The sequence below is a fragment of the Akebia trifoliata genome, chromosome 3, assembly GCF_017979445.1.
Source record: "Akebia trifoliata isolate Shusen 1 chromosome 3, ASM1797944v1, whole genome shotgun sequence".
Lineage (NCBI taxonomy): Eukaryota > Viridiplantae > Streptophyta > Magnoliopsida > Ranunculales > Lardizabalaceae > Akebia > Akebia trifoliata.
Window position 1 is genome coordinate 39,221,678 of NC_141377.1, and position 24,433 is coordinate 39,246,110.

The 24,433-nt window shown below is 39.4% G+C and overlaps 1 protein-coding gene across 1 annotated transcript; it reads left to right on the forward strand.

The window, feature by feature from the left end:
- The first annotated feature begins 249 nt into the window (after positions 1-249).
- On the forward strand, positions 250-23,949 carry LOC147406855 (ATP-dependent RNA helicase DEAH11, chloroplastic-like). Its single transcript, XM_086435154.1, has 5 exons — positions 250-400; positions 498-585; positions 1,077-2,317; positions 3,127-6,280; positions 22,513-23,949. The coding sequence occupies exons 3-5, from the start codon at positions 1,427-1,429 to the stop codon at positions 23,730-23,732; spliced, it is 5,265 nt and encodes a 1,754-aa protein (XP_086291280.1). The 5' UTR covers positions 250-400; positions 498-585; positions 1,077-1,426; the 3' UTR covers positions 23,733-23,949.
- The last annotated feature ends 484 nt before the right edge of the window (positions 23,950-24,433 follow it).

Genomic DNA, 24,433 nt, shown 5'->3' on the forward strand with positions numbered 1-24,433 from the left:
TTACATAGTCAAGACGTTATTTCTTGAGTCAATAGGGTCAACACCTATAAAAATGCCCTCTGATAAGAGGCGTTATGGCATTTCTCGTTAGTATCGATATGTAGTGACAAATGTTTAACAAATTTTGATATTCTTAAATGGGATTAAAGTTTATTTAATTTTTACAAGAAAGTTAATATTTTCTTTCTTAACTCTTAAGATTCGCATATTCTCTCATCTCTTCGTCTTTATCGCCTTCTTTTATTTGCTGAGGTTTTTTTTATTTAATATTTGTTGAGTTCACACTGTAATAGAGTTCGTCAAAATCTCCTTCAACAATGTTGGTCAAGAAAGTTTGATTGTTAAGTCCTAAGATATGATTTTTGAAAGCTATCGCCATCTATTTTCGAAGTATTGGGAGGTGATTATCACATTTAGTACAACACAACAAGTTTGTACTTCGATCCATCAAAGTTTTAATTAATAAGTTCTTTTGTTATTTTTGTGTGTGTGTGCAGATTTTACGCTCAACTGATAATGGAGCATTTGGTCACCATTAGTGGATAGTTTGGAAAACATTTATTATGCACATCCATCTTGATTGAGGTAAAATCGACTCCCACAACTCTAATTTTGCTCAAGTTTCACAAATGAAATTGAAGTTTAGATTAATCACATGTAACACTTACCAATCGACAAGGATGCTAAGATGATGGGGAGAGGGGAGAGGGGAGAAGAGAGATAGATGTGATCGCCGTGGGGGTTGGGAATGTTTGAGATCGATGTGGCCATGCTACTTGCAAATTCCCAATACATTTTTAGTATAAATTTATTTATGTAAATTTCATATAAAATTGTCAAGATATGCATGTGATTTACAAAAAGCATTCTTTTTTACATATGATTTTAAATGTCCATGAATGCTTTTTTGCCCTAAATTATTTGGAACTTAGGGTTTATGTAGTTAAAAAACAAAGGTTTCAAAAATATTTACGAATGCTTAGTTACCCTAAATCAACTATTTGGGATTTAGGGTTTAAAGTTCATCAAATAAGATCTCTGAACGATTTCTCACTTGCATTCATGCTTTCCTTTAGGCTTCCGTACATACCATGCGAAAACTCTCACATCACATGATAGATGGCCCGCACTCGGAGAATCAGACTTGCCGTCGAGATCAAATATAAATCTACAAAATTAATAGAGAGTCGTAATCCTGGGTGCCTCTAGAAATATTGTTGGTGTGATATTCAGCGTCAAACGCTGTTTGTAGTTAGTAACTTACAAAACAAGAAAGAAAAAAAGCGGGATCAACTGATCAAGTCGTTTTCTCCAAATCGACTCTTGGGTTTCTCATCCCTTTTCGCTGTTTCTGCTTTTTAAAAAAAAAAGCTTCAAAATTTTCCAGTTTTTTCATCGATTCTTCATCTGAGAGGAAGAATAGAAGATGAGAGGAATCGGAAATTCGACCAATTTACGGAGAGAAGGACAGGCAAATAGTTCTTGGAGAGGCGGTTTTCCGGTAAAGTTCCGATCAGTACGGACAACGAAGGAAGAAAGTAGCAATTTTTCTGCAAATTTCCGTAAAGAAGGAATGAATCATTCGTATTTTCAGCAACAAAAACCTAATTTCATAGTTGAGCTTCGACATGGCCGTCGTGGGTTTAACAGGAAAGATGTAGAGGGTTTAATCTCTGATTGTTGTTCGAAACCAGAAAGATACTTCTTTTGTTCTTCGGGTTTTGTTGCTGCGAAGCTACATTTCCTACAATGGAGTGAGGCCCTTGAAGCTGTGGTTTTCTTCTGGGAACGAAGACTTGTTGGTGCTCACCTTCTAAACCCTCACTTAGAATCGAATGTTTCGGTACCTTCGGATCAGGACGAGATGAGGGATCGGCTCAAAGCCCTCTTCGCAGATCATGTTCGGAGTCTTCTAGAAGGTGATGTAGTGCAACGATGGAGAAAGAAGATGGACACTACTTCAGATGAGATTGCAAAAGTTCAAAATTTACTTCGGCGGAAGTATAATAGAGTTGAAGAATTTAATAGGCTTCATTCAAAGAAAGATGGGTTTATAGCGGAACGGAAGCTCATATCGAAGAGATTGGGAGAATTTAAGGCTGCTATGTACTGTATTCTTGCTCATCTTGATGGATTAAAGACCGAGGAGTGTCTTGTTGAGGAAGTAGAGATGGAGGTGGAACTCTTTAAGTTCTCTAGTGAGTTTGATTGGAGTCGGATTCATCATTTGATGATGCGGGAGTGTCGGCGGCTTGAAGATGGTTTACCCATATATGCTTTTAGACGGGAGATTATTCGCGAGGTACATCGCCAGCAGGTATAATATGTGTTAAATTTGTTGTTTTATAAGCAATGGAGTTTGATTTGAGTTGGTATTTTACAGTTGAAATCATTTTCATTATGGGTTTACTTTCAACGTTGCTGTCTGCATGATATAATATAGGGTAAATTACCATTTCATGTGATGGAGCATGTTTTGGGAATTATTTTTCAGCAAGATCGTCACTTTTATAATCATCGTGATTGCCACTTTTAGAATAAATACCTCTGATCTTGCTGTTAATTACGTTACGATATGTCTAATTTATTTAAGTCATGATATTGCTACCTCATGTTTTAATTTTATTAGTGAGATTGTTACTTTAAAATTATAATTAATACCTGTGATCTTGTTAACTCATGTTCATGCATGTTTTGGGAATTAAAATGGAGAAAATTCCCAAAATGTGATCTACTTTTGATGAAATTCCCATCCCGGCTAACTGTTCTTTTTAGGTCCCAAAACATGAAGAGCAAGATCACAGGTTTTTCGAAGTGACAATCTCGCTGGTTATAAAAGTGCAATCTCTTAGGTTTGCAGCGATCTTGCTACTTTAAACCAGTGACATTGTCACTTTGTAAAACCTACAGTCTGTTTTTCATGTTTTGGGAATTAAAATGAACAGTCAGCCGGAATCAGAATTTCGTCATATTCAGCTCACGAAATGGTAATTTACCCATTAAAATGAGCAGTTTACTGAAATGGGAATTAACAAAACTTGTGCATGTTTTGGGAATTTTCTCTATAATTTATGGGAAGGTTTGCCGTCTTAGTCAATTTTCTTGTTCTCACTTCCATGCACACAGGCAATGGTCTTGATCGGAGAGACGGGTTCGGGGAAGAGTACGCAGTTAGTTCAGTTTCTTGCTGACTCAGGAGTAGTGGCTAATGCATCCATTATATGCACTCAGCCGCGAAAAATTGCTGCCATTTCTTTGGCACAAAGGGTCGGAGAAGAAAGTAATGGGTGTTATGAAGATAATTCTGTTATCTGTTATCCATATTATTCATCTGCTCAGGGATTCAATTCTAAGGTAATTTTTATGACGGATCACTGCCTACTTCAGCACTACATGAACGAAAATAAATTGTCTAGGGTTTCATACATCATTATAGATGAGGCTCATGAAAGAAGTTTGAACACTGATCTCCTATTGGCATTGGTTAAAGGCTTACTGCTTAATAGGGTTGATCTAAGGCTTATTATTATGTCTGCAACAGCCGATGCAAGCAAACTTTCAGACTATTTCTTTGGTTGCGGAACCTATCACGTGGTGGGAAGAAACTTCCCAGTCGACATCAAATACGTTCCGTGTGCGTATGGAGAGACTTCTGACATTTTGAATCCAAATTCTGGTAATTCTGCTTCATATGTTGCTGATGTTGTTAAGATTGTGACCGAGATCCACGAGAGAGAGGAAGTGGGTGCGATTCTTGCTTTTTTGACTTCTCAAATGGAAGTCGAATGGGCTTGTGAAAAATTTCAAGCCCCCTCTGCAGTTGCACTCGCTTTGCATGGAAAACTTTCTCCAGAAGAACAAGGACGGGTTTTCAACAGCTTCCCAGGAAAGAGAAAAGTTATTTTTGCTACAAACCTTGCGGAGACATCCTTGACTATTCCGGGGGTTAAGTACGTGGTTGACTCCGGCATGGTTAAAGAGAGCAAGTTTGAACCTAACTCTGGTATGAATATCCTTAGAGTTCATAGAATCAGCCAGAGTTCTGCTAATCAACGATCTGGTCGTGCTGGTCGTACCGAACCAGGCAAGTGTTACAGGCTCTACTCTGAGTATGATTTTCAGAACATGCCTTCCCATCAAGAACCGGAGATTCGTAGGGTTCACCTTGGTGTCGCAGTTCTGAGGATCCTTGCATTGGGCATTAAAAATGTACATGAATTTGATTTTGTTGATGCACCTAGTCCTCTTGCTGTTGACATGGCCATCAAGAATCTAATTCAATTAGATGCTGTTACATTCCAAAATGGTGTTTATGAACTTAATGATAATGGTCAGTATTTGGTTAAATTGGGGATTGAGCCTCGGCTTGGAAAAATTATTCTCGACAGTTTCCGTTATCGATTGCGTAGAGAAGGTCTTGTTCTTGCTGCAGTTCTGGCAAATGCTAGTACCATATTTTGTAGAGTTGGTAACGATGAGGATAAACAAAAATCTGATTGTCTTAAGGTGCAATTCTGCCATCGTGATGGGGACTTATTCACTCTGCTTTCTGTTTACAAGGAGTGGGAGAATGTGCCCCCGGACAAAAAAAATATGTGGTGTTGGAACAACAGCATTAATGCGAAATCTATGCGAAGATGTAAAGAGACAATACTCGAATTAGAACATTGCCTTAAAAATGAAGTCAGTGTTATTATTCCAAATTACTGGCAGTGGAAACCACATGTGTCTACTGAGCATGATACCAATCTGAAGAAGGTTATACTTTCATGCCTTGTGGAAAATGTAGCTATGTATTCTGGATACGATCGACTTGGTTTTCAAGTGGCTTCAACCAGACAACATGTTAAACTCCATCCTTCGTGTTCATTGTTAATGTATGGTCAGAAACCAAGTTGGGTAGTTTTTGGTGAACTTTTATCAATGTCTAATCAGTATTTGGTTTGTGTCACTGCTATAGACTATGAATGCCTGTCTACTCTTTCTCTTTCTATATTGGATTTCTCAGAGATGGAGCGTCAAAAACTGCAGATGACTGTGATAACTGGATTTGGCAGTACTCTCTTGAAAAGGTTATGTGGGAAAGCAAACACTAGTCTGCTTCGTCTTGTTTCTCGTATTCGGACAGATTGCATGGACGAACGAGTCAGTGTTGAAATTGACGTTGATAAAAGGGAAATTCAATTGTTTGCCTCCTCAACAGATATGGACAAGGTGTTTGATTTTGTAAATAATACCCTTGAGCATGAAAAGAAGTGGTTAAGAGATGAATGCATTGAGAAATGCTTGTATCGTGTAAGATCTGGTGTTTCTCCCTCACTGGCACTGTTTGGGGCTGGTGCTGAAATGAAGCATTTGGATCTGGGAAAGAGATACTTATCTGTGGAAGTATCTCATTCAGAGGTAAATTCCCTCGATGATAAGGAACTCCTAATGATGTTTGAGAAGTGTGCCCCCGGTATTTGTAGTTTCCACAAATATGCATGTAATGTACAAGAAGGTGAGGACTCAGAGAAGTGGGGCAGGATAACATTTCTTACTCCTGATGCTGCTGAAAAAGCTGTCACAGAGCTGAATGAAGTTGAACTAAGTGGTTCCTTGCTGAAGGTATGCCCTTCACGGACGACCTTTGGGAGTGACCAAAGAACATACTCATTTCCTGCTGTAAAAGCGAAGGTCTTTTGGCCACGTAGGTATAGCAAGGGTTGTGCTGTTGTGAAGTGTGGAAGGCAGAATACTGATTTTCTCGTCGGTGATTTCTCTAACCTGTTGATTGGTAATAGGTTTGTTCGTTGTGAAATTAGCAAGAGAGACAGTGATTGTGTGGTCATATATGGGATTGATAGAGAAATTTCTGAACAAGAAATCTGGGATGTTTTAAGAACTGCTACAAATAGAAGAATTCTGGATATTTTCTTGCTGAGAGGAGATGCTGTTAACGACCCCCCATATGCTGCTTGTGAAGACGAACTTCTTAGAGAAATTGCTCCTTTCATGCCTAGTGAGAACCCCCTTAGCAATTGTTGCCAGGTTCAGGTGTTTTCGCCTGGACCAAAAGATTATTTTATGAAAGCTTCGATTACATTCGATGGGAGGCTGCATTTGGAAGCAGCGAAGGCTTTGGATCACATTGAAGGAAAAGTACTCACTGTCTGTCTCTCGTGGCAGAAGATACAGTGCCAGCGGATGTTTCACAGTTCTGTATCTTGTCCAGCTCCTGTCTATTATGTTATCAAGCCACAGCTAGACTCTTTATTTGAAAGCTTCAAGCATCAAAATGGTACTTCCCATAACTTGGCAGGGAAAGCTATTCTTTCTCTCTCTCTCTCTCTTTAATTTTTTTATTTTTATATATGCTTCTTTTCTTTTCTTATTGTATGCCTTATTTTCTGGCATGCAAGTTATGGGAGAATATACCTTTTGTGCTCATTCTATTTTTTCTGTTGTAGTAGATTGATGTGTTCAATTGATCTCTCTAAGGTTAGTTTCATGTCTCAAAGTTTTAGTTTAAATAATAAAGCTATCTTGATTTTCACAGTTATTTATGATCACCTATATTTATTGTTATTATTATAGTAAGTTGATTCCAATTCTTAGAAAAAGTTATTGGTATTGACATAGCTAGTTTGATTACCTATTCCCATAGTTACTAGTATAATGAGTTAAGCCCAATTCTTATTAGCTAGCACCAATGGAGAGACTATAATAGAATTCTCCATCTTGTAAAATTGATGTTTTCGTATTGTTGTAAGGGGAAAATTAGTCTTTTATTATCTGTTTATGGTTTAGTTGATATTATGTCTTTCTAATAGGGATATTTATTTCTTTATAGCTGTATTATATAAAGAAAAGAGGTTAGGAAGGAAATGGTTGTGTCTTGTGTACGAGAAATGAAGAGATTGTTGATCATCTCCTTTTACACTGTGGAATGGCGGCTTGACTTTGGTCCCATTATTTTGGTCTCTTTGGTTTGATGGGTCGCTTACCACAAACAACATGGGAGCTTTATGACTTGTGGCTGTTTTAGGGTATCACTTTTCGTTGCTCGAAGCGAATGCTTTGGAGTCTTTTGCTGTTTGCGATTTTTTGGAATTTTATGGAAGGAAAGGAATCATCGGACTTTTGAAGGGAAGGAGTTATCCTTCGAAGATCTCAAATTTGATGTGTTGGGGCTACTATTCTTCTAAGGAAAGGCTTTTAAAGAGTTTAAGGGTACCTTCTTTGAGGATTTTGTTATTAGATGGGATCTTGTTTGTAATTTAGGAGATTAATCGCTCTTTTTTTTGGGTTGTGTTTGTTTTTCTTTAATTTTTCTGTCTTCAGGGACTTCTCATCCCAGCGGTTTCTAATAAAATTTCAACTTATCAAGAGAGAGAGAGAGAGATTAGGGATTTGTAATAAGAAGCTGGGAGTTGTGGAAAAAAGATTGATATCTAGAACGTGTATGACCATGTAAGTTGGGAGTTTTTAGAGTACATGATGAGAATGATGGGGTTTGGGGAGAAGTGGATAGGGTGGGTGATGAAATGTGTTACTACAACTTCTTGCTTGATTTTGGTCAATGGCTCCCTAGCTAGTTTATTTTAGGGGCTCTAGAGGATCGAGACAGGGTGATCCACTTTCCCCCTTTCTTTTTGTCATTGTCACGGAGGCTTTGAGTAGACTATTTCATCAAGCAGTTCAACTAGGGGTTTTATCGGATTTTAGGGTGAGGGAAGACACCCCCTTGGTCTCGCATCTTCAATTAGCAGATGATACGATCATCTTTCTCGAAGAGTTTAGAGATTAAATGAGATATTTGAGAGCTCTTTTGTGTTGCGTTAAAGCTATATTGGTTTGCACATCAATCTTCAGAAAAGTAAGTTGTTTGGGGTGGGGCAAACCACAGATCTTCCAACTTTGGCCGTAATCTTGGGTTGTCAGTCTGATACTCTTCCTTCCTCATACCTGGGTCTTCTTTTAGGTGCACACTACACTAGTTTTAGGTTTTGGGATCATGTGTTCAATAGCCTAGAGAAGAGGTTGATCGCCTGGAAAGTGAGATACCTTTTGAAAGGGGGAAAACTGACTTTAATCAAGAGCACCCTCACTAGCATTCCTATTGACTACCTTTCATTATTCTCTATTCCAAAGTCCGTGGAGTTCAAATTGGAAAAATTAATGAGGGATTTCTAATGGAATGATAAGGAACATAAGCAGAAATTTCATTTGGTTAAGTGGAAATTTATTTGTTCCCAAAAGACGAGTGGTGGCCTAGGGATTAGAAGTTTGAGAAAGATGAACAATGCCCTTTTGGGCAAATGGTTTTGGAGATTTGGGGAGGAAAGGAGAACTTTGTAGAGAAGGGTGACTAGTGCAAAATATGGAGAGAAAAAGTTGGGCTGGTTGAGTGGGGAGGCTCGTTCATCTTATGGTTGTAGTGTTTGGAAGGGGATTCTGTAAAAATTCTCAAGAGTTCAACAAGGGGATCACTTTTAGGGTGGGGAAAGGGGATAAAGTTGGGTTTTAGGAGGACATGTGTTTGACAGTGTTCCTTTTTCTATTTAGTTTCCTTCCATCTATTCTCTTTCTTAGAAGAAATTCACCACGATGTTTGATTGTCTAACTCGCATTGGGCATTACCTCTCTTGGGATTTGGGCCTAAGGAGGAATTTGAATGATTTGAAAATCAACGAAGTTGCACCACTTCTTGATCTCATAAATTCGTACACCTTTGTTCAAAATGAGGAAGACCAAAGAGAGTGGCGTTTGTCCAAGGAAAAAAGATTTTTTTTCAAATCTTTCTTTAAAAGTCTCTAGCCTTCACACTCTTCAGTCTTCCCTCAAGCTGCAATTTGGTCCTCACTCGTGCCTTCAAAAATAAATTTCTTCATTTGGTCAGCTGTGCTTGGGAAAATACTTACTCTTGATAATATGATTAAGAGAGGCTTTTCAACTCCGAATTTTTGCTTCCTTTGTAAAAGGGAGGGAGAGTTGAGGACTCATATTTTCATTCATTGCCCCGTTCTCGGCCTTAATCTAGACCCATTTCTTGTTTCTCTTTCATTTGAATTGGGTTTTTTCTTGTGGACGTCCTATCTTTGCTCAATGGGTGGACTCATGACTTTTTCTCCAATAGGAAAAGATACTAGTTGACTATTCTTCCTTTTGCAGTTTGCTGGGGTCTTTAGAAGGAGAGGAATAATAGGGTGTTCCATTTTGAAGATAAGACTATTCAAGAGGTCATTCTGGATATCTTGGGTTGGCTCTTCCATTGGAGCAAATTAAGCAAGGAGTTTGTTGAGGTTTTCTTTGAAGATTTTGTTTTTAAGTGGGATGCTCTGTGTCTTGTGTAGCTAAAGTTGGGTTGTTGTTTTGTTTATTTTTTCGTTTTTTGTTTCTTACTTCTTTCTTTTCTTGTATTAGGGGCCACCTCGACCACTTTTTATAAATTAAATTTTATACTTATCAAAAAATATATATATATATATAACACAAACCCTATTTTCTCCATCTTCTATTTTCTCTTCTTCTTTCTTCTTCATAGTTTTTTTCTCTTTTACATCAAATCTGTGAACTATTTCTACTTGGTATTAGAGTGAAAAAAAGTAGGGATCATCTTGAGGTTCAACGAAAAGAAGATTGTGTAAGAGAATATTATGATACATGAGATACATTATATCATATCAATGTATCTCATCTCAAAAGTAAGGTAGTGTTGGATAATAATATATGTAGCAATATCAATTAGAATATTCTACATTAGGAAGTTCTAATAAATTAGAATATTTATGTTAGGCTCTTTTCCTTATCTTGGTTGATGTAATCCCTATAAATATCCTATCAGGGTTCATGTAATATTCATCCAAGAATTCTCAATAAACTCAAATCTTCAACAGATTGTACACTGGGGAGTTGTCTTTTTGACACCATCTATCCGTACAAACATGAACACCTTTACATATAAACGTTACTAGAATTGATATATTTTGGCATAGTTTTTTTTTTGGTTATTATATGTTGAATTTTTTGAGCAATATTGTTATGCGAGTTTTTTCTGAAATATTCAAAAAATTCAATTTTGTGTTGAAATTGTTTGTGGGAAGGTTTTTTTTTTGTTTTTTTTTTTCAGAATTTGGAGAAGAAACGTAGGAGCTATGGCAAATTTTAACCTATATTTACTGCTTATAGTATTTTTCCTTCTTGTTAACTTTCATTCAATTAGTGGTCTAACCTGATTCAAGTTGCCATTTGTTTAAATGTTATGTTGGATGGTTATGGTGGTTTTTGACGACTTATTGGTCATTTTTGTGACTTGAATGGTTCTCAGGCTCTTGTTTGGACTTCTTTTCAGTGTGACTCTAGTAATTTTGTCTTTTATTTCAGTGAAGTAGTAGGTTGGGTGGATTGGTTTGTGTAAACTAGACTCCGAATAAGTTGGTCTTAGCATTCCTAGTTGGTGGAAATTTCAGTAGTGGATCCTTTATTTTTTTTGTCTTGAGACTTATGGTTGATATTGTTTATTAAAGGGATATATCTGATACTAAGAGTGTTGAGGTTACATCATTGAGTACCTCAGAAAGTTCTGCATTTCCTATGGATAGTCCCAGGATTCTTATCACCACTGTAAAGTTGGATGGGCGTAACGTCTTAGAGTTGTCTCAGTCTGCTAAGATGTACTTTTGTGGACGAGGAAATTGGGTTTATGTTAATGGTAAGGTCAATGAACCTGCAGAGATTGATTCTTTGTATGAGAAATGAGAATCTGGAAATTTGATGGTTATGCGTAGGCTGCTACATTTGATGCAACCTCAAATTAGTAGGAGCTTATTCATAAAGACTTAATATGAAATCTAGGGCGCAACTACGCAAACATATTCACAGATAAGAAATATTGCTAGGGTAACAACTTCACCAAGAGATCACATCTGAGATATACGGGGAAATCTCTAGTAGGGTGCTATTCTATTTTGGGTGATATGTGGGAGGAGTGGGACCACTACCTGATGTTTATAGTAGCTTGCCTTATGGATAGGATACACTATTGAAAATTTGAGTTAACATAATCGATTTGATTTCTTTGCTGGACTCAACTACGCGTTTCAGCTTTCTGTGGTAAATATATTGAGTTGTTGATCTATTTTTATTGTGTCGAGTCTACTCATATGTTCAGAGTGGGGAAAGTAGACAGATCACTGTGCAATCTCAACCAGTTAATACTAATTTTTCCACTATGATGTCATCATACACCTCCTTCAAGGGAGGTAATGGGGATCTGAAAGAAAAATAAAGGAGGGGGTCCCATTGATGACAAAGATAAGCTCAAGTATGAGAATTGTGGTCATTATCGCTATACTATGTAGATTTGTTGGGATTTAGTTGGAAGACTGACAAAGTTTACTAAACCTGGGACAACTACTATTACAATGGGACCACCAGTTTAGACTGATCAGTCTCCTTGGAAGATGTTATCTGTTCCAAATGAAGAGTTGGAGAGCCTTTTTTTTTAAGCAAGTAGAATTGGAGAGCCTTTGGCGTTTGCTAACTCAGTTAGATGGACCTTCATCCTCAATGACCTTTACTCACTCAGGTATTCATGCCTTGCTCATCATATTTTGATGTCCTTGTCTTCTAATCCCTCCTGGATTTATTCAGAAGCAATTGATCACATTGCCAGTAAGTGGTAACTCCTATTTTTTCACCACTTATACTTTGTGTTCCGGTAGATATAAGGTTTGGATAGTTGTTGATTCTTTTTCATCTATATTTGGGAAAGGAGTTGTTCAGTTCCTTTCTTAACTCCTTGTTGCCGTCTGTCTCTTGTATTCCAAAATTTCCTAGAAATTTACTCTATGTTAGTAATGTCACAGAAACTCTGAACTGTAGTGTAACCTTCTTTCCCAATGATTGTGTTTTTAGAATTGGTGAAGGGAAGATGATTGGGAGTGGACTTGAAGCTGGGGGGTCTCTTCCTTCTGGATGCATCTCCTTCATATCCTAGTGCCCTTTAGATTAATAGTTGTTCTAGTACTAAAGGCTGGATTGCTCTATGGCCTTATTGACTGATCATTTATGTATCCAATCCTTATAATTGTTATTTCTTGACTTATTTAGTTTTGTTTCTTCATCCTTGTTCTGGTATGAAATTTGTGAGTTGTTCAAATATTGTAAATCATTTATGTATCCAGTCCTTATAATTGTTATTTCTCAACTTATTTAGTTTTTTTCCCATCCTTGTTCTGGTGTGAAACTTGTGAGTTGTTCAAACTTTGTCAATCATTTATGTATCCAGTCCTTACAATTGTTATTTCTCAACTTATTTAGTTTTGTTTCTCTATCCTTGTTCTGGTGTGAAACTTGTGAGTTCTTTAAACATTATCATTTTTTTCTCGTATTCTCCAAGTAATAGAAGTAGTTTTTCATTTGAAGTTGTGCATATTGATGTGTGGACTCCCCAACATTGTCACAGTTCCATAAAATGATTCTTATGCATTTTGATAAAAATATCAAAGTGATCAGATCAGATAATGGTTGTGAATATTTAGAGGAAAATTGAAGTTCTATTTTGAAGAGCATAGTATTATCCATCAGAACAATTGTGTGCATACACCTCAACAAAATGGAGTGGCTAAACAAAAGAATAGACATATTTTGGAGGTAACTCAGGGTTTGTTACTATATAAGAATGTTTTGAAGAAGTTTTGGTCTGAAGCTGTTTTGTTTGTATTCTTGGTCTAAATTGATCTAAATTAGATCCAAAATCCTTGAAATAAATCTTTCTTGGTTATTCCTCCACTCGAAAAGGGTATAAATGTTCCAATCCTGTTTTGGCTAAGAAATCTGTGTGTATGGATGTATCCTTCTTTAAATATGTTCGTTTCTTTCCTACTGCTAATCCTGCATCTCTTCGGGGGGGGGCATTCAATAGTTGAAGAGAGGTATTCTATTCCCCTTTCTATGCTTGTTAATTCTAATCCTCCTACGAGTACCCTACCCTTTGTTTATGTTAATTCTAGGTCATCTGAAGTGAGAAGAAGGAATTGATAGTGTACATCTGATGGGTTTAAAAGTAAAAAAAAAAAACTCCAGTTGATTGTTTGCATTAGTCAATTTCCTTCAATCCAGGTAACTTTTCTAATTTTGTTCCAATTCCTTTGTCAGTTGATTCATAGGATTCAGAGTTTTAGCATGGGAAGACATAATTGTACTGATCATCCTATTTCTAATCACCTTCAATTTGAGCTTTTGTTGTTTTTGCATCCTCTTTTTTTTTTTTTCCATCTAGTCTTGTTGAAGCTATTAAGATATCAAATCGAATGAAGCTATGCATAAGAATGAGTGCTCTTAGTAAAAAATGAACTTGGGAATTGGTGATACTTCCTGAAGGAAAGAGGCCAGTACAGTGCAAGTGGGCGTTTACTATCACACACAATGCTGTTTGGATCAATTGAGAAATTTAAAGCACAATTAGAGGTTAAGGGTCACTCAGACATGTGGTATTGACTATCATGAGATTTTTTCTCCAATAGCCAAGTTGAACTCTATTCAAGTAACACTCTTGTGGCCACTGTATCAAATAGATGTAAAGAGTGCATTCCTTCATGGAGATTTATAAGAAGTGTATATGAAGGTGCCACTTGGTTTTTAGGCTTCTGGTTTCGAAAAAAATGTATGTATTTAAGGAAGTTATGCATGGTCTGAAGCCACCTCCCAACGCATGGCTTGAGAAGCTCAGTGGGTGGTTAAAAAATTGGGTTATATTCAAACTCATGCTTATCACACCTTGTTTGCGAAACACTCAAGGATCACGGCCACTGGGTTGATAGTGTATGTTGATATTATTATGATAGGTAATAGTCGTTTTGAGTACTTAGTTAAAAAGTTTGAGATCAAGAACCTTGGTCCCCTCAAATACTTTTCGGGACATAAGGTTCCAGGTTTCGAAGGGTATATTCATATCTCAAAGTAAGTAAATCCTAGATCTACTAAAAGATACTGGTAAATTTGGTCCCAAGCCCACGTATCGTCCGGTGGAGGAGAAAAATCATAAGCTAGATGAAGAGGGAGGAGTGCCTCTTGAAGACATATGTATGTTCCAAAGGTTGGTTGGGAGATTGATTATTTATCTCTTACTGGACTGGACATTGCGTATGTTGCGTGTTATCAGTCAATTTATGCATGGACAAACTAGCAGATGTCTTCATCAAAGATGTTAATATCAATCGTTTTCAAGACATCGTCATAAGTTGGGCATTTTAGATATCTATGCACTGACTTGAAGAGTGTTGTTAGGGACAAATTGATCTTTTGATGATTTTACACACCGACTTGAGTAGTCTTAGGGACAAATTGATCTTTTTATGATTTCCTTGATATTATGTTTCCATGGTGGGGCTATTTATGTCTGTAAATGATATTAAGGATTTGTAAATTTAAGCTAGAGACATCTATTTTGAGACAAAAGTAGCAGATTTGAATTACCAAAACTAGATCAATGGACAAGAACCACTTCTCACCGCATCCATTGAGACCAAATAAAGCAAATGTACATCAAGTTCACATAGGAAAATATACATGTCACAGTGAGGAGAACAATGACACCTACCAAAACTAACTTGAAGGACAGGAAGCCACTTCAATTTTGTTCCATTAGAGACCAAGTAACTCATATTTTACAACAATCATGTTTTGGGATGAGGCTTTGATGATTATGATTATTAAAACAATCTTCCATTGTTTGTACATATACACCCACAAAGACAATGGGCCCAACACTGTCTCACTAGTATGATCTGTTGATCCTAACCATTTATTCTTTTTTTTTTTCGATAAATATAAATTATATAAATTGAAAGGCAAACGGGAGGCTGAGGTAGCCCCCAAACAACAAGACAAGAAAACAACAAGAAAAGAGAAAGAAAGCAAAAGAACACTCCCTACTTGGGACTACAATCCATACATGTTATCCCAATTAAAAACAAAGTCTTGGAAACACACTCCCTCAAAGTCTCTATTCAGCTTTGACCAAAGGAAGAGCAAACCCAAGATCTCCAATATCACAGTGTGAGACGAGCTCTCCTTGCTATGAAAAACCCTGTTATTGCGTTCTCTCGAAAGACCCCAAGCAATTGCGGACGGCAGGATAGCCCATAGAAGCTTCTTTCTAGAATCAAATATATTTAAACTCCAACCCTCTAGAAGCGCCAAAAAAGATGAAGGAAGTAACTAATCCACCTGGAAACGGGATAAGAAAAACATCTAAATACCTCGAGTAAAAGGACAATGAACAAGTATGTGGTTAATAGACTCCCCATCCCTAGAACAAAGAAAACAAAAATTTGGAGTAATCCACCCTCGATAAATCAAATTATCCAAGGTGAGGATTCTTCCTAACGAGACCAACTATAGAAAGAAAGACAACTTTGAGGGGACAGGAACGGACCAAACAATGGATGGAGGGAAGGAAATCTCACCCTCCGGCAACAAGCAATAATAGAATGACTTAACAGAGAACTTCTTATCCTTAGCCTTGAGCCATTCCCTTCTATCTGGCTCGTTCTCTCTTTAATTGAATCGAATTGAGGAGATCTAGAAGAGATGTAACATTTGTCAATTCCCAATCGTTAAAGTACCTCCTAAAACCCAGATCCCAAGAGTCCGTGTTCCCATCTTGAATCAGACATTGTCTTACTGAACTATTTTTTTTCAACGAGCAAGCGTACAAGGATGGGAATTGAGTAGACAGAGTTGAAGTTCCACACCATAGATCCTCCCAAAATCTGACCTTGTCCCCCGTCCCAACTTTGTATCTGATTCCCCTTTCAAACTTCTCGGCAACCTTCATAATACCTCTCCACACACTACAGCCATAAGTCCCTGTGGGCTCTCCACTATACCACCCAAATCTCTTCTCTCCATATTTTGCCTTAATCACTTTCCTCCACAAGTTATCTCTTTATTCCCCAAATCTTCATAGCTACTTGCCCAGGAGAGCTTTATTAGTTAGTCTTAGCCCCCGAATCCCCAGACCTCCATTCTTCTTTGGAGTGCATACTATCTTCCAATTCACCAAATGATACTTTTTACCACCGTTATTGTCATTCCACAGAAAATTCTTCACAAGTCTTTCAATCCTAACCTCCACTGATTGAGGCATCGAAAACATGGATAAAAAATAAATCGGAATACTCGTTAAAGTACTCTTAATCAACGTTACCTTACCCCCTTTTGAGAGGTATTTGGCCTTCCAGGTACTCAATTTCTTTTCCATTTTCTCGATAACTCCCTCCCAAATGTTTTTACTGCAATACGGAGCCCTTAGAGGTAAGCCTAAATAGGATGATGGAAGCATATCACTCCTGCACCCCAAAGTAATAGCTAAAACCTGAATACCCTGCACCTCACCAACACCAAACAACTTGCTTTTCTGCAGATTGACGTGTAAACCTGAAATTGCTTCAAAGTAACATAATAAAACCCGAAGCACTCTCACTTGTTCTCTAGAGGGATCTAAGAATACTAAGGTATCGTCTGCGAATTGCAAATGTGATATCAACGGGCCCTCACTGGACACTCTAAAACCGGACAACCTCCCTAACTCCACCCCCCTCCTAAACAGTTTTCCCAATGCTTCTGTCACAATCAGAAATAAAAATAGGGATAATGGATCCCCTTGTCTTAACCCCTTGGAGCTTCGAAAGTACCCTGCCGGACTACCATTGACTAAAATAGAAAAGGACACTGACGTAACACACTTCATAACCCACCCAATCCACCTAGAACCAAATCCCATCCTACCCAACATATACTCCAAAAAATCCCAACTCACATGGTCGTAAGCCTTTTGCATATCGATTTTTCCTATTAGCCCCGCCTTCTTGTCTTTGATTCTAGAGTTTAAACGTTCATTCGCCATTAACACACCATCCAGATTTTGTCTTCCCCTAATTAAAGCACCTTGCTCAGAACCAATTAATTTCTTCAAGACTTCTTTCAATCTGTTGGCCAACACCTTGGATATAATTTTGTACACAGATCCCACTAAACTAATAGGCCTGAAATCACACAAGTCTGCCGCTCCCACTCTTTTAGGAATCAACGCCACAAAGGTACTATTCAGGCCATAATCTAGGCATCCTTTTTCTTGTAACTCCCAAACCACCTTCATGAAATCCTCGGATATAATCTCCCAACAGAACTTGAAAAATTCCATTGTAAAACCATCTGGTCCCGGAGCTTTGTTCCCACCCATGGTGTCAACTACTAATCTCACTTCCTCCTCCCTAATCTGCCTTTCCAACCACCCCCTTTCTTCATCAGTCAACAATTCAAAATCAAGATTGTCCGGGCGAGGTCTCCTATCCTCTCTTTCCTTATAAAGCTCTTTGTAGTAACTCACTACTCCCTCTCTAATGCTCTCTTCCCCTTCCACCATCGACCCATTAATCATCAAATTGGCCATTTGATTATTCTTTCTATGGTAATTGGCCACCTTATGGAAAAACTTCGTATTATTATCCCCTTCTTTGAGCCATTGGATCCTTGACTTCTGACGCCAACTTATTTCCTCCATCAACGCCACTCTTTGATATTCTACCTTAAGCTCAGTCCTTTTCACTCTCTCATCTATTGCTAGCTCGCCCCGTTCCTCCTTATAATCGAAATCCTCAATCTCCTTCAAGAGCTCCCCCCGTCTCAACTCTACTTTCCCCACTTCCTCCTTATTCCATCTTTTCAATTTTTCTCTTAAGTATTTGAGCTTATTCTTAAACACCACACCTGGATACCCCACCATTGGACATTCACTCCACCAATCTTTGACTAGGTCTACAAAATTTGGATGAATAAGCCACATATTCTCAAATCGAAAAGGAATCGGTCTGGATCGGCAAGACCCCGCCTCAATAACGATAGGAGTGTGATCCGAGACCAAACTCGGGGCTGTCGTGTGAACCACATTATGGAACTTCTCTTCCCACTCCCCACTCACCAAAAATCTATCTAATCTAGACATTCTGGGTTCAACTTGATTATTAGACTAAGTAAATCTTCTGCCAAGCAAGGGTAAATCCATTAAGGCAAAGCAATTCACAAAAACGTTAAATTCTCTCATCCCCTTAGTGATTCTCTGCCCCCCATTCTTTTCGTTAGTGAATCTGATGACATTGAAGTCCCCCCCAGTACCCAAGGCTTATCCCAATAACCCGCGGTGTCCTCTAACTCTTTCCAAAATTGTTTTCTCTCTCTACACATAGTGGGTCGATAAACCCTTGAAAAAACCCATTGAAAATCCTCATTCACGCACCTACACAAGATCGAAATAGAAAAAGCCCCCACTATGTTGTCAGTCACTTGAATGAACTCCTTATTCCACATCAAAATAATTCCGCCTGCACTCCCAATAGCAGGAAGAGCAACCCAACCAATATTCCCCCTCCAAAGATCCTTTATCACCCTATCCTCGCAGACCGAAAGCTTTGATTCTTGAAGAGTGACTAAGGTAGGCCTTTTCGATCTAATAAACGCCTTCACAGCCGCCCTCTTCCTTCTATCCCCCAACCCTCTTACGTTCCAAGATAGAATCTTTATCGTCATAGTAACCTGCAAAAAGCCCAAGCCTCAACCGCAAACCAACTCTATTGTTGTTTCGCCACCTTGGCCAATTTTGGCCTGCATAACCTCTTCACCGATTCCATGGGAGCTACCACAACCACCTCATTCGATTGACCATCCCTGAATGTTTGAATTTCTTGGCTATCCGACACATCTAGACCCAACTCATCAACATCTACTCCACTATCCTTACTTAACTCCTGCAACTCTGTCTCAAAAAGAGCTCTATCCTTTGAATCTCCTATAACTACTCTTAAGATAAGCGAACAATCCTTGTCTTCTGTCTCATGAACTATTCCAAATTCTTCCGCTATACTCAAGGCTTGGCTAACTAACCATTCTACTGTTTCCATCTCAGTTTGAACTAGCATTTCCTCCCCCTGCCCCATGTTTGAATCCTCGAGACCTCTGTCATCCCAATGCCCATCTAAATACACTTCTGTCTGATCCATGACCGTCACCTCCTCTGAAATCTGAGCTAAGGGAACCCCAGACGAGGAACGACAAGATCCATCTACACTACTCCCCCTCATATTTTCCTCATCTTGAGAGAACTCGCTGATTTGAGAGGAATCAATCAAGTCTTCAGGAGTCTGAGGCCTGTTAACAGAATACCAAGGAGAAACAACGAAACGACAAGAAGCCCAACCGGATCCCAAACAAAATACCGACAAAGAGTTGTTCAACGAAGGAAGAAGAATAAAATCAACAGGAAGGGTTGAAAATTTTGAAATACCTTCACTAGAAATTATTCCTCGACTATCCTGCCACAACCGCAACGTGCTCGAGCTCCCTGTTTCTAACGACAATCCAAGATAATCCCAGCGAATACTCCGTACCCTATCCCAAGTCTCTAAGTCTATTGTAAGGGACCCATCTGAATGACTTCCCTTCCTCCTCGCCAGTTCCAGGTCATCGCATCCTTCCTTCATCCTCTCTTTTGAGTTTCCTTCCGTCTCTGATAGCGAATTCAGAAGCTTCCAACCGACCCCTGATCTATCCCCCTGTGTCTTCCTTCTAACCTCCTCTGTTCTACCGGTCAGAAGAGATCTTGTCAATCTGTTCAAATTAGTTGCAGAAGCATCAAACACCCCGATACCTGGACCACTCAACTTTAGCGACTCACCCCCCATTCCGTGCACATGTTTCTGATATCCCCTGCTGTCTTCATCCTCAAACCCCGGCACAACCTTCAGATCTCTCTTATAGTCCCTGATTTTCGCTTCACCCTTGTAAGCTTTCCTCCCTATTTTCTTCAGCTGAGAGAGAATCGATACTCTTTCTTTTGTTACCTCAGACAAACTTGATGAACTTGCTGTTTTTAAAGCCCTCATCGCACTCCTTCGGGCCTGTGTAAACTTCAGCCCCACTTTTTTCCGTAATGTAATTGGGCTGGCCCGACATTTAATAGCCCGGCTTTTCAACTCCGCTTTCCCACCTGGGCCTGTAAATGACGCCGGTTCCAACATTTCGTCCCTTGGGCCTTTGCAGCCCCTCTCTTCAAACGCCTCGAGTTGGGCTTCACTTACTATCTCTCTAACAGGCCCACCACCCACATTATGGGCCCCTGCTTTAGTACAACCCAACCCAATCAATTTGGGTCCGCTTCGTTCTACCATCTCATTCTTGCGCAGCCAGCTAGCGAACTCTAGGTTGTTAGCTGCTTTAGCTAACAGCTTTCTCAACTTGTCATTCTTAAAGACCCATCTACGTGACTGAATGTTCAGGACCCTCTTGACACGTGTTTTGCTACTGACACGAAATTTGAATCTACGTCTGATCGATGGCTTATTACACATGCCTCTCCCCATTGGGTTTGATAATACCCGGTCCAACTCGATAATTGCAGGTATCTTCTTCTCCAACTCGATATCTGCAGGTAACTCCAACTGAACACCAACCTCCTCCACCTGTGAACAATTCCTTCCTGTGTTGCTGTTCGCATTAACGGCTCCCCTCCTCGACTCCTCTGTCGAATCGTCCCTTGCGTCTACATCCCCAGCCACCTCTATCCCTACCATATAACGAAAACCACCCATCCAAACGAACTATCTTCTAGGCATCTTCCATGGTGCGCTGCCCACCCTGAGCCTCGCTCTATCTAGTCTCGCTCGACGTTGGGTGACCAAGTCCACCTCCAAAAGCCCTCCTAACTGGGCTCCTAACTCCCTGAAAACCTGATTGGTCCAAAGATGGAATGGAAGCCCATTGACGTCTACCCAGGTTCCCCCTTCCTTCACATCTTGTTTGAGAGAATTGCATCCGGCAAACCATGGACTCAGACCGAATGTGCTGTTCCCTACTAACACTGTTCTTGTCGTGTTCACCTTTAAGAAAGCTGCTCTGTTCTCCACCATCAACATCTTAGTGATTGGGTCCCAATCTAACATTTTAATCGTGGTGTATTGTGAGTAGCGTAGCTTCATTTCCTCCAACAATCCCTCCCAATCTGCCTCCACCGAGCTAGCACTGCAAATAAACGACCATCTCCATCTAGCAAACACTAAACCATTATTGTAATTTTGTTTACCCACCGGAATGTGAGTTCTCTTAGACGTAGAGCTAATTCTCCCCTCTTCATTCCTAGCATCTATGCCCTTTGACTCTGTTACATGAGTAGAGGGTTTATTAAGGATTTCAACCCATGATAACGTCTTCCCTCCCTCATCCACAGGAGCCTTCATCTTGTCCTCTGGATTGAGCCATGTTTTAAAGGCGATGCTGACTGCCCCCCATCCATTACCGCCTAACCCTGCTGGAAATAGTACTCCTCGAGATCGGACTTTCTCCGCAAACTGTTGTAACTTCAGAAATCTACCATTTGAATTTTGCTCCTCCTGCATCAGAAATATTCGACCATCCCTTGAGAACTTCGATCTGAACCTATTCGACGATATTCTCGCTGCATCTAACTGACTAGAAACCCATCTTGCTTCATCCTCCAACAAATGAAGACTCGATTCGAATCTTTTGGACTTTTCCTTAACTACAAACCCTCTTCTCCGAAGAATCCAGACTTCCTTAATCTCGAATATCTTATGTTCTACCTGAACCTGCACCATGTTTTTCTCCCTAAATTACTTCAAACTGTTGTAACTCCTAACCATTTATTCTTTTGGGCGGTTACTCCAATCTTCCTCACGAACCAATGGTGTGGTTCAATTATCACCGTAGACTAGAATACTACCCAATCTTTATCATTGACCACCCACTTGGTCTGATCCTTTTCTCAAACTATTCATATGGTCTGATCTTCATTATAGACAATCTTTGCGGTGTGGTTCGTTTTTTTTTCTTCTTCTGGGACTAGCCTTACTGTGTGATTTTTATCACAGACAAATTATATGGCCCAACCTTCATTTTGGAATAAGCATAAGATTTGATCTTTATCATGGGCCATCCGTATAATCTAATTTTCACATGAGCTAAGCATACTGACTGATCTTCATCATGTCGACCCTTCTCATATGTAATTTATGGTTTGATCCGCTTCTTGGACCAATTGTGTGGTATGACATTTCCCTAAGATCATTACCATGGCATGTTTCTTCTCTTGAAATATTCTTATGGTTTGATTGTCATCATAAACTATGTGCTGGTCGAATGGGACTACAGAGCATGCACTTACTAATACCCCCACATCATATCATAGGTAACACTTAGTTTAAAACCATTGAGTTTGACTTGTCATGCAAAACACAAAACACCAGCACCTCAAGCACATGTTTATTGTATAGACAAGTGCCCATTAGCCTAATGACTTCCCACCTTTTTCACTTCCCGCTTTATGATTCCAAGCATTGCATGTTGCATAAAATACCCCTTACGACTGTAGTTTATGCTGTGAAATCGTCATGTCTTATAGCTTCTCAAGCATTATTACTTTGTGCTGTACAAAATCATGTCTTGGTCTATTTGCAGGTGTAACCTACAATGTGGAAAGGAACCATAATGGATCCTATCGAGTAAGGATATCTGCAAATGCTACAAAGATTGTCGCGGACTTAAGGAAGCCACTGGAGCAGATAATGAAAGGGAAGACCATAAGTCATGCTTGTCTCACTCCAAGTATACTACAACTTCTCTTCTCTAGAGATGGTATCATACTCATGAAGTCATTGCAGCGAGAGACGGGGACAATTATTCTGTATGATAGGCAGAACCTTAATGTCAGGGTCTTTGGCCCCCAAGACAAGCTTCTTGTGGCTGAGCATCGGTTGGTGCAGTCCCTCCTGACCCTCCATGAAAGCAAGGAACTTGAAATCCGTCTTCGAGGCAGAGATCTTCCATACAACCTGATGAAAGAAGTAGTTCAGAAATTTGGGCCAGACCTGCATGGGCTCAAGGAAATGGTACCTGGAACTGAGTTTGTACTTAACACTCGCTACCATGTTCTCTTGGTCCATGGGAACAAAGAGTTGAAGCAAAAAGTGGAAGAGATAATTTACGAGATTGCACAGTCTCTTAGTGGTAATGGGATGGCTGAACGGCTTGAAAGTGAAGCCACCTGTTCCATTTGCTTGTGTGAAGTGGAGGACTGTTATCAGCTTGAAGACTGTTCGCACGGGTTCTGCCGATCATGCTTGATGGAGCAGTGCGAATCTGCCATCAAAAACCGTGATGGATTCCCATTGTCCTGCACCCATGAAGGGTGTGGTGCCCCCATTTTACTTACAGATTTGAGGTCTCTGTTGTCTTGTGAGAAGCAGGAGGAGCTCTTCAGGGCCTCCTTGAGGGCATTTGTGGCATCAAGTGGTGGCATTTACAGGTTTTGCCCATCGCCCGACTGTCCGGCAGTTTATCGGGTTGCAGACCCTGGGATGGAAGGTGAACCATTTGCCTGTGGGGCTTGCAACGTAGAAACATGCACCAAGTGTCACTTGGAATACCATCCCTGTGTGTCATGTGAGAGGTATAAGGAGTTCAAGGTGGATCCGGACTTGTCATTGAAAGAGTGGTGCAAGGGAAAGGAGCACGTGAAGAGTTGCCCTGTCTGTGGATACACAATAGAGAAGGTAGATGGATGCAATCACATCGAGTGCAAATGTGGGAGGCATGTTTGCTGGGTATGTTTGGAGTGGTTCAGCAATAGTGATGACTGCTATGGACACTTGAGGTCAGTACACCAAGCAATTATATGAAGTCTAAATCATTTCATACTGGTATCTCTTTATGCAAGTAATGAATGTAAATATGTTTGCATATATGTAGTTGAGCAGGCTATATGGTTTGTCTTATTAGGCTTCCCCTTCCATTTCAAATCATTATACTTACTTCTTATCAAACACTGTTAGCCTCAGTTTCAATCAGACTATCCTTGTGTTAATATTTAGTAAGAATTTCTGAGATTTTAGTGCATTTCACGTGCTTTCCTCCTTGGACAACGCTCAGAAGGGTAAAGGCATTTTGGTCCTTGTAAGATGATACTTTTGCAAATATAGAAAAACATTATGGCATTCTTGAAAAAGCATTTACAGAAGTATTAAAATATCATTGAGATTCTCTATATTTATAGAAGTATCAAGTTACAGTACTAACATGCCCTAGTCTTTTTGTATTAAAAGACGATGATAAGGACAAAAGTTGTGGAGAATGTTAATGTCTCCGTGCGAGGTTTTGGATTTTAGCATTCCTCATTCATATATGCGTACACATGCACATGCATACATGTAAGTGGGAGGTCTTATGGTGATGAGATCGATTTTATTAGCTCTGGCAAAGACCATGAGCGGTGGATGGAAATCAAAGTTTTGCATGAGGTCGATGATACAAGACACTAAGAGAGCATTGGACCCATCACCGCCTCTTTCTCCTCTGTCAGATGGCTTAAATGCTTATGACC

Coding starts and splice junctions, on each gene's coding strand:
- LOC147406855 (XM_086435154.1), top strand. CDS start 1,427: ATGAGAGGAATCGGAAATTCGACCAATTTACGGAGAGAAGGACAGGCA. Junction 2,318..3,126: donor GCGAGGTACATCGCCAGCAG/GTATAATATGTG, acceptor CCATGCACACAG/GCAATGGTCTTGATCGGAGA. Junction 6,281..22,512: donor AAGCTTCAAGCATCAAAATG/GTACTTCCCATA, acceptor GTCTATTTGCAG/GTGTAACCTACAATGTGGAA.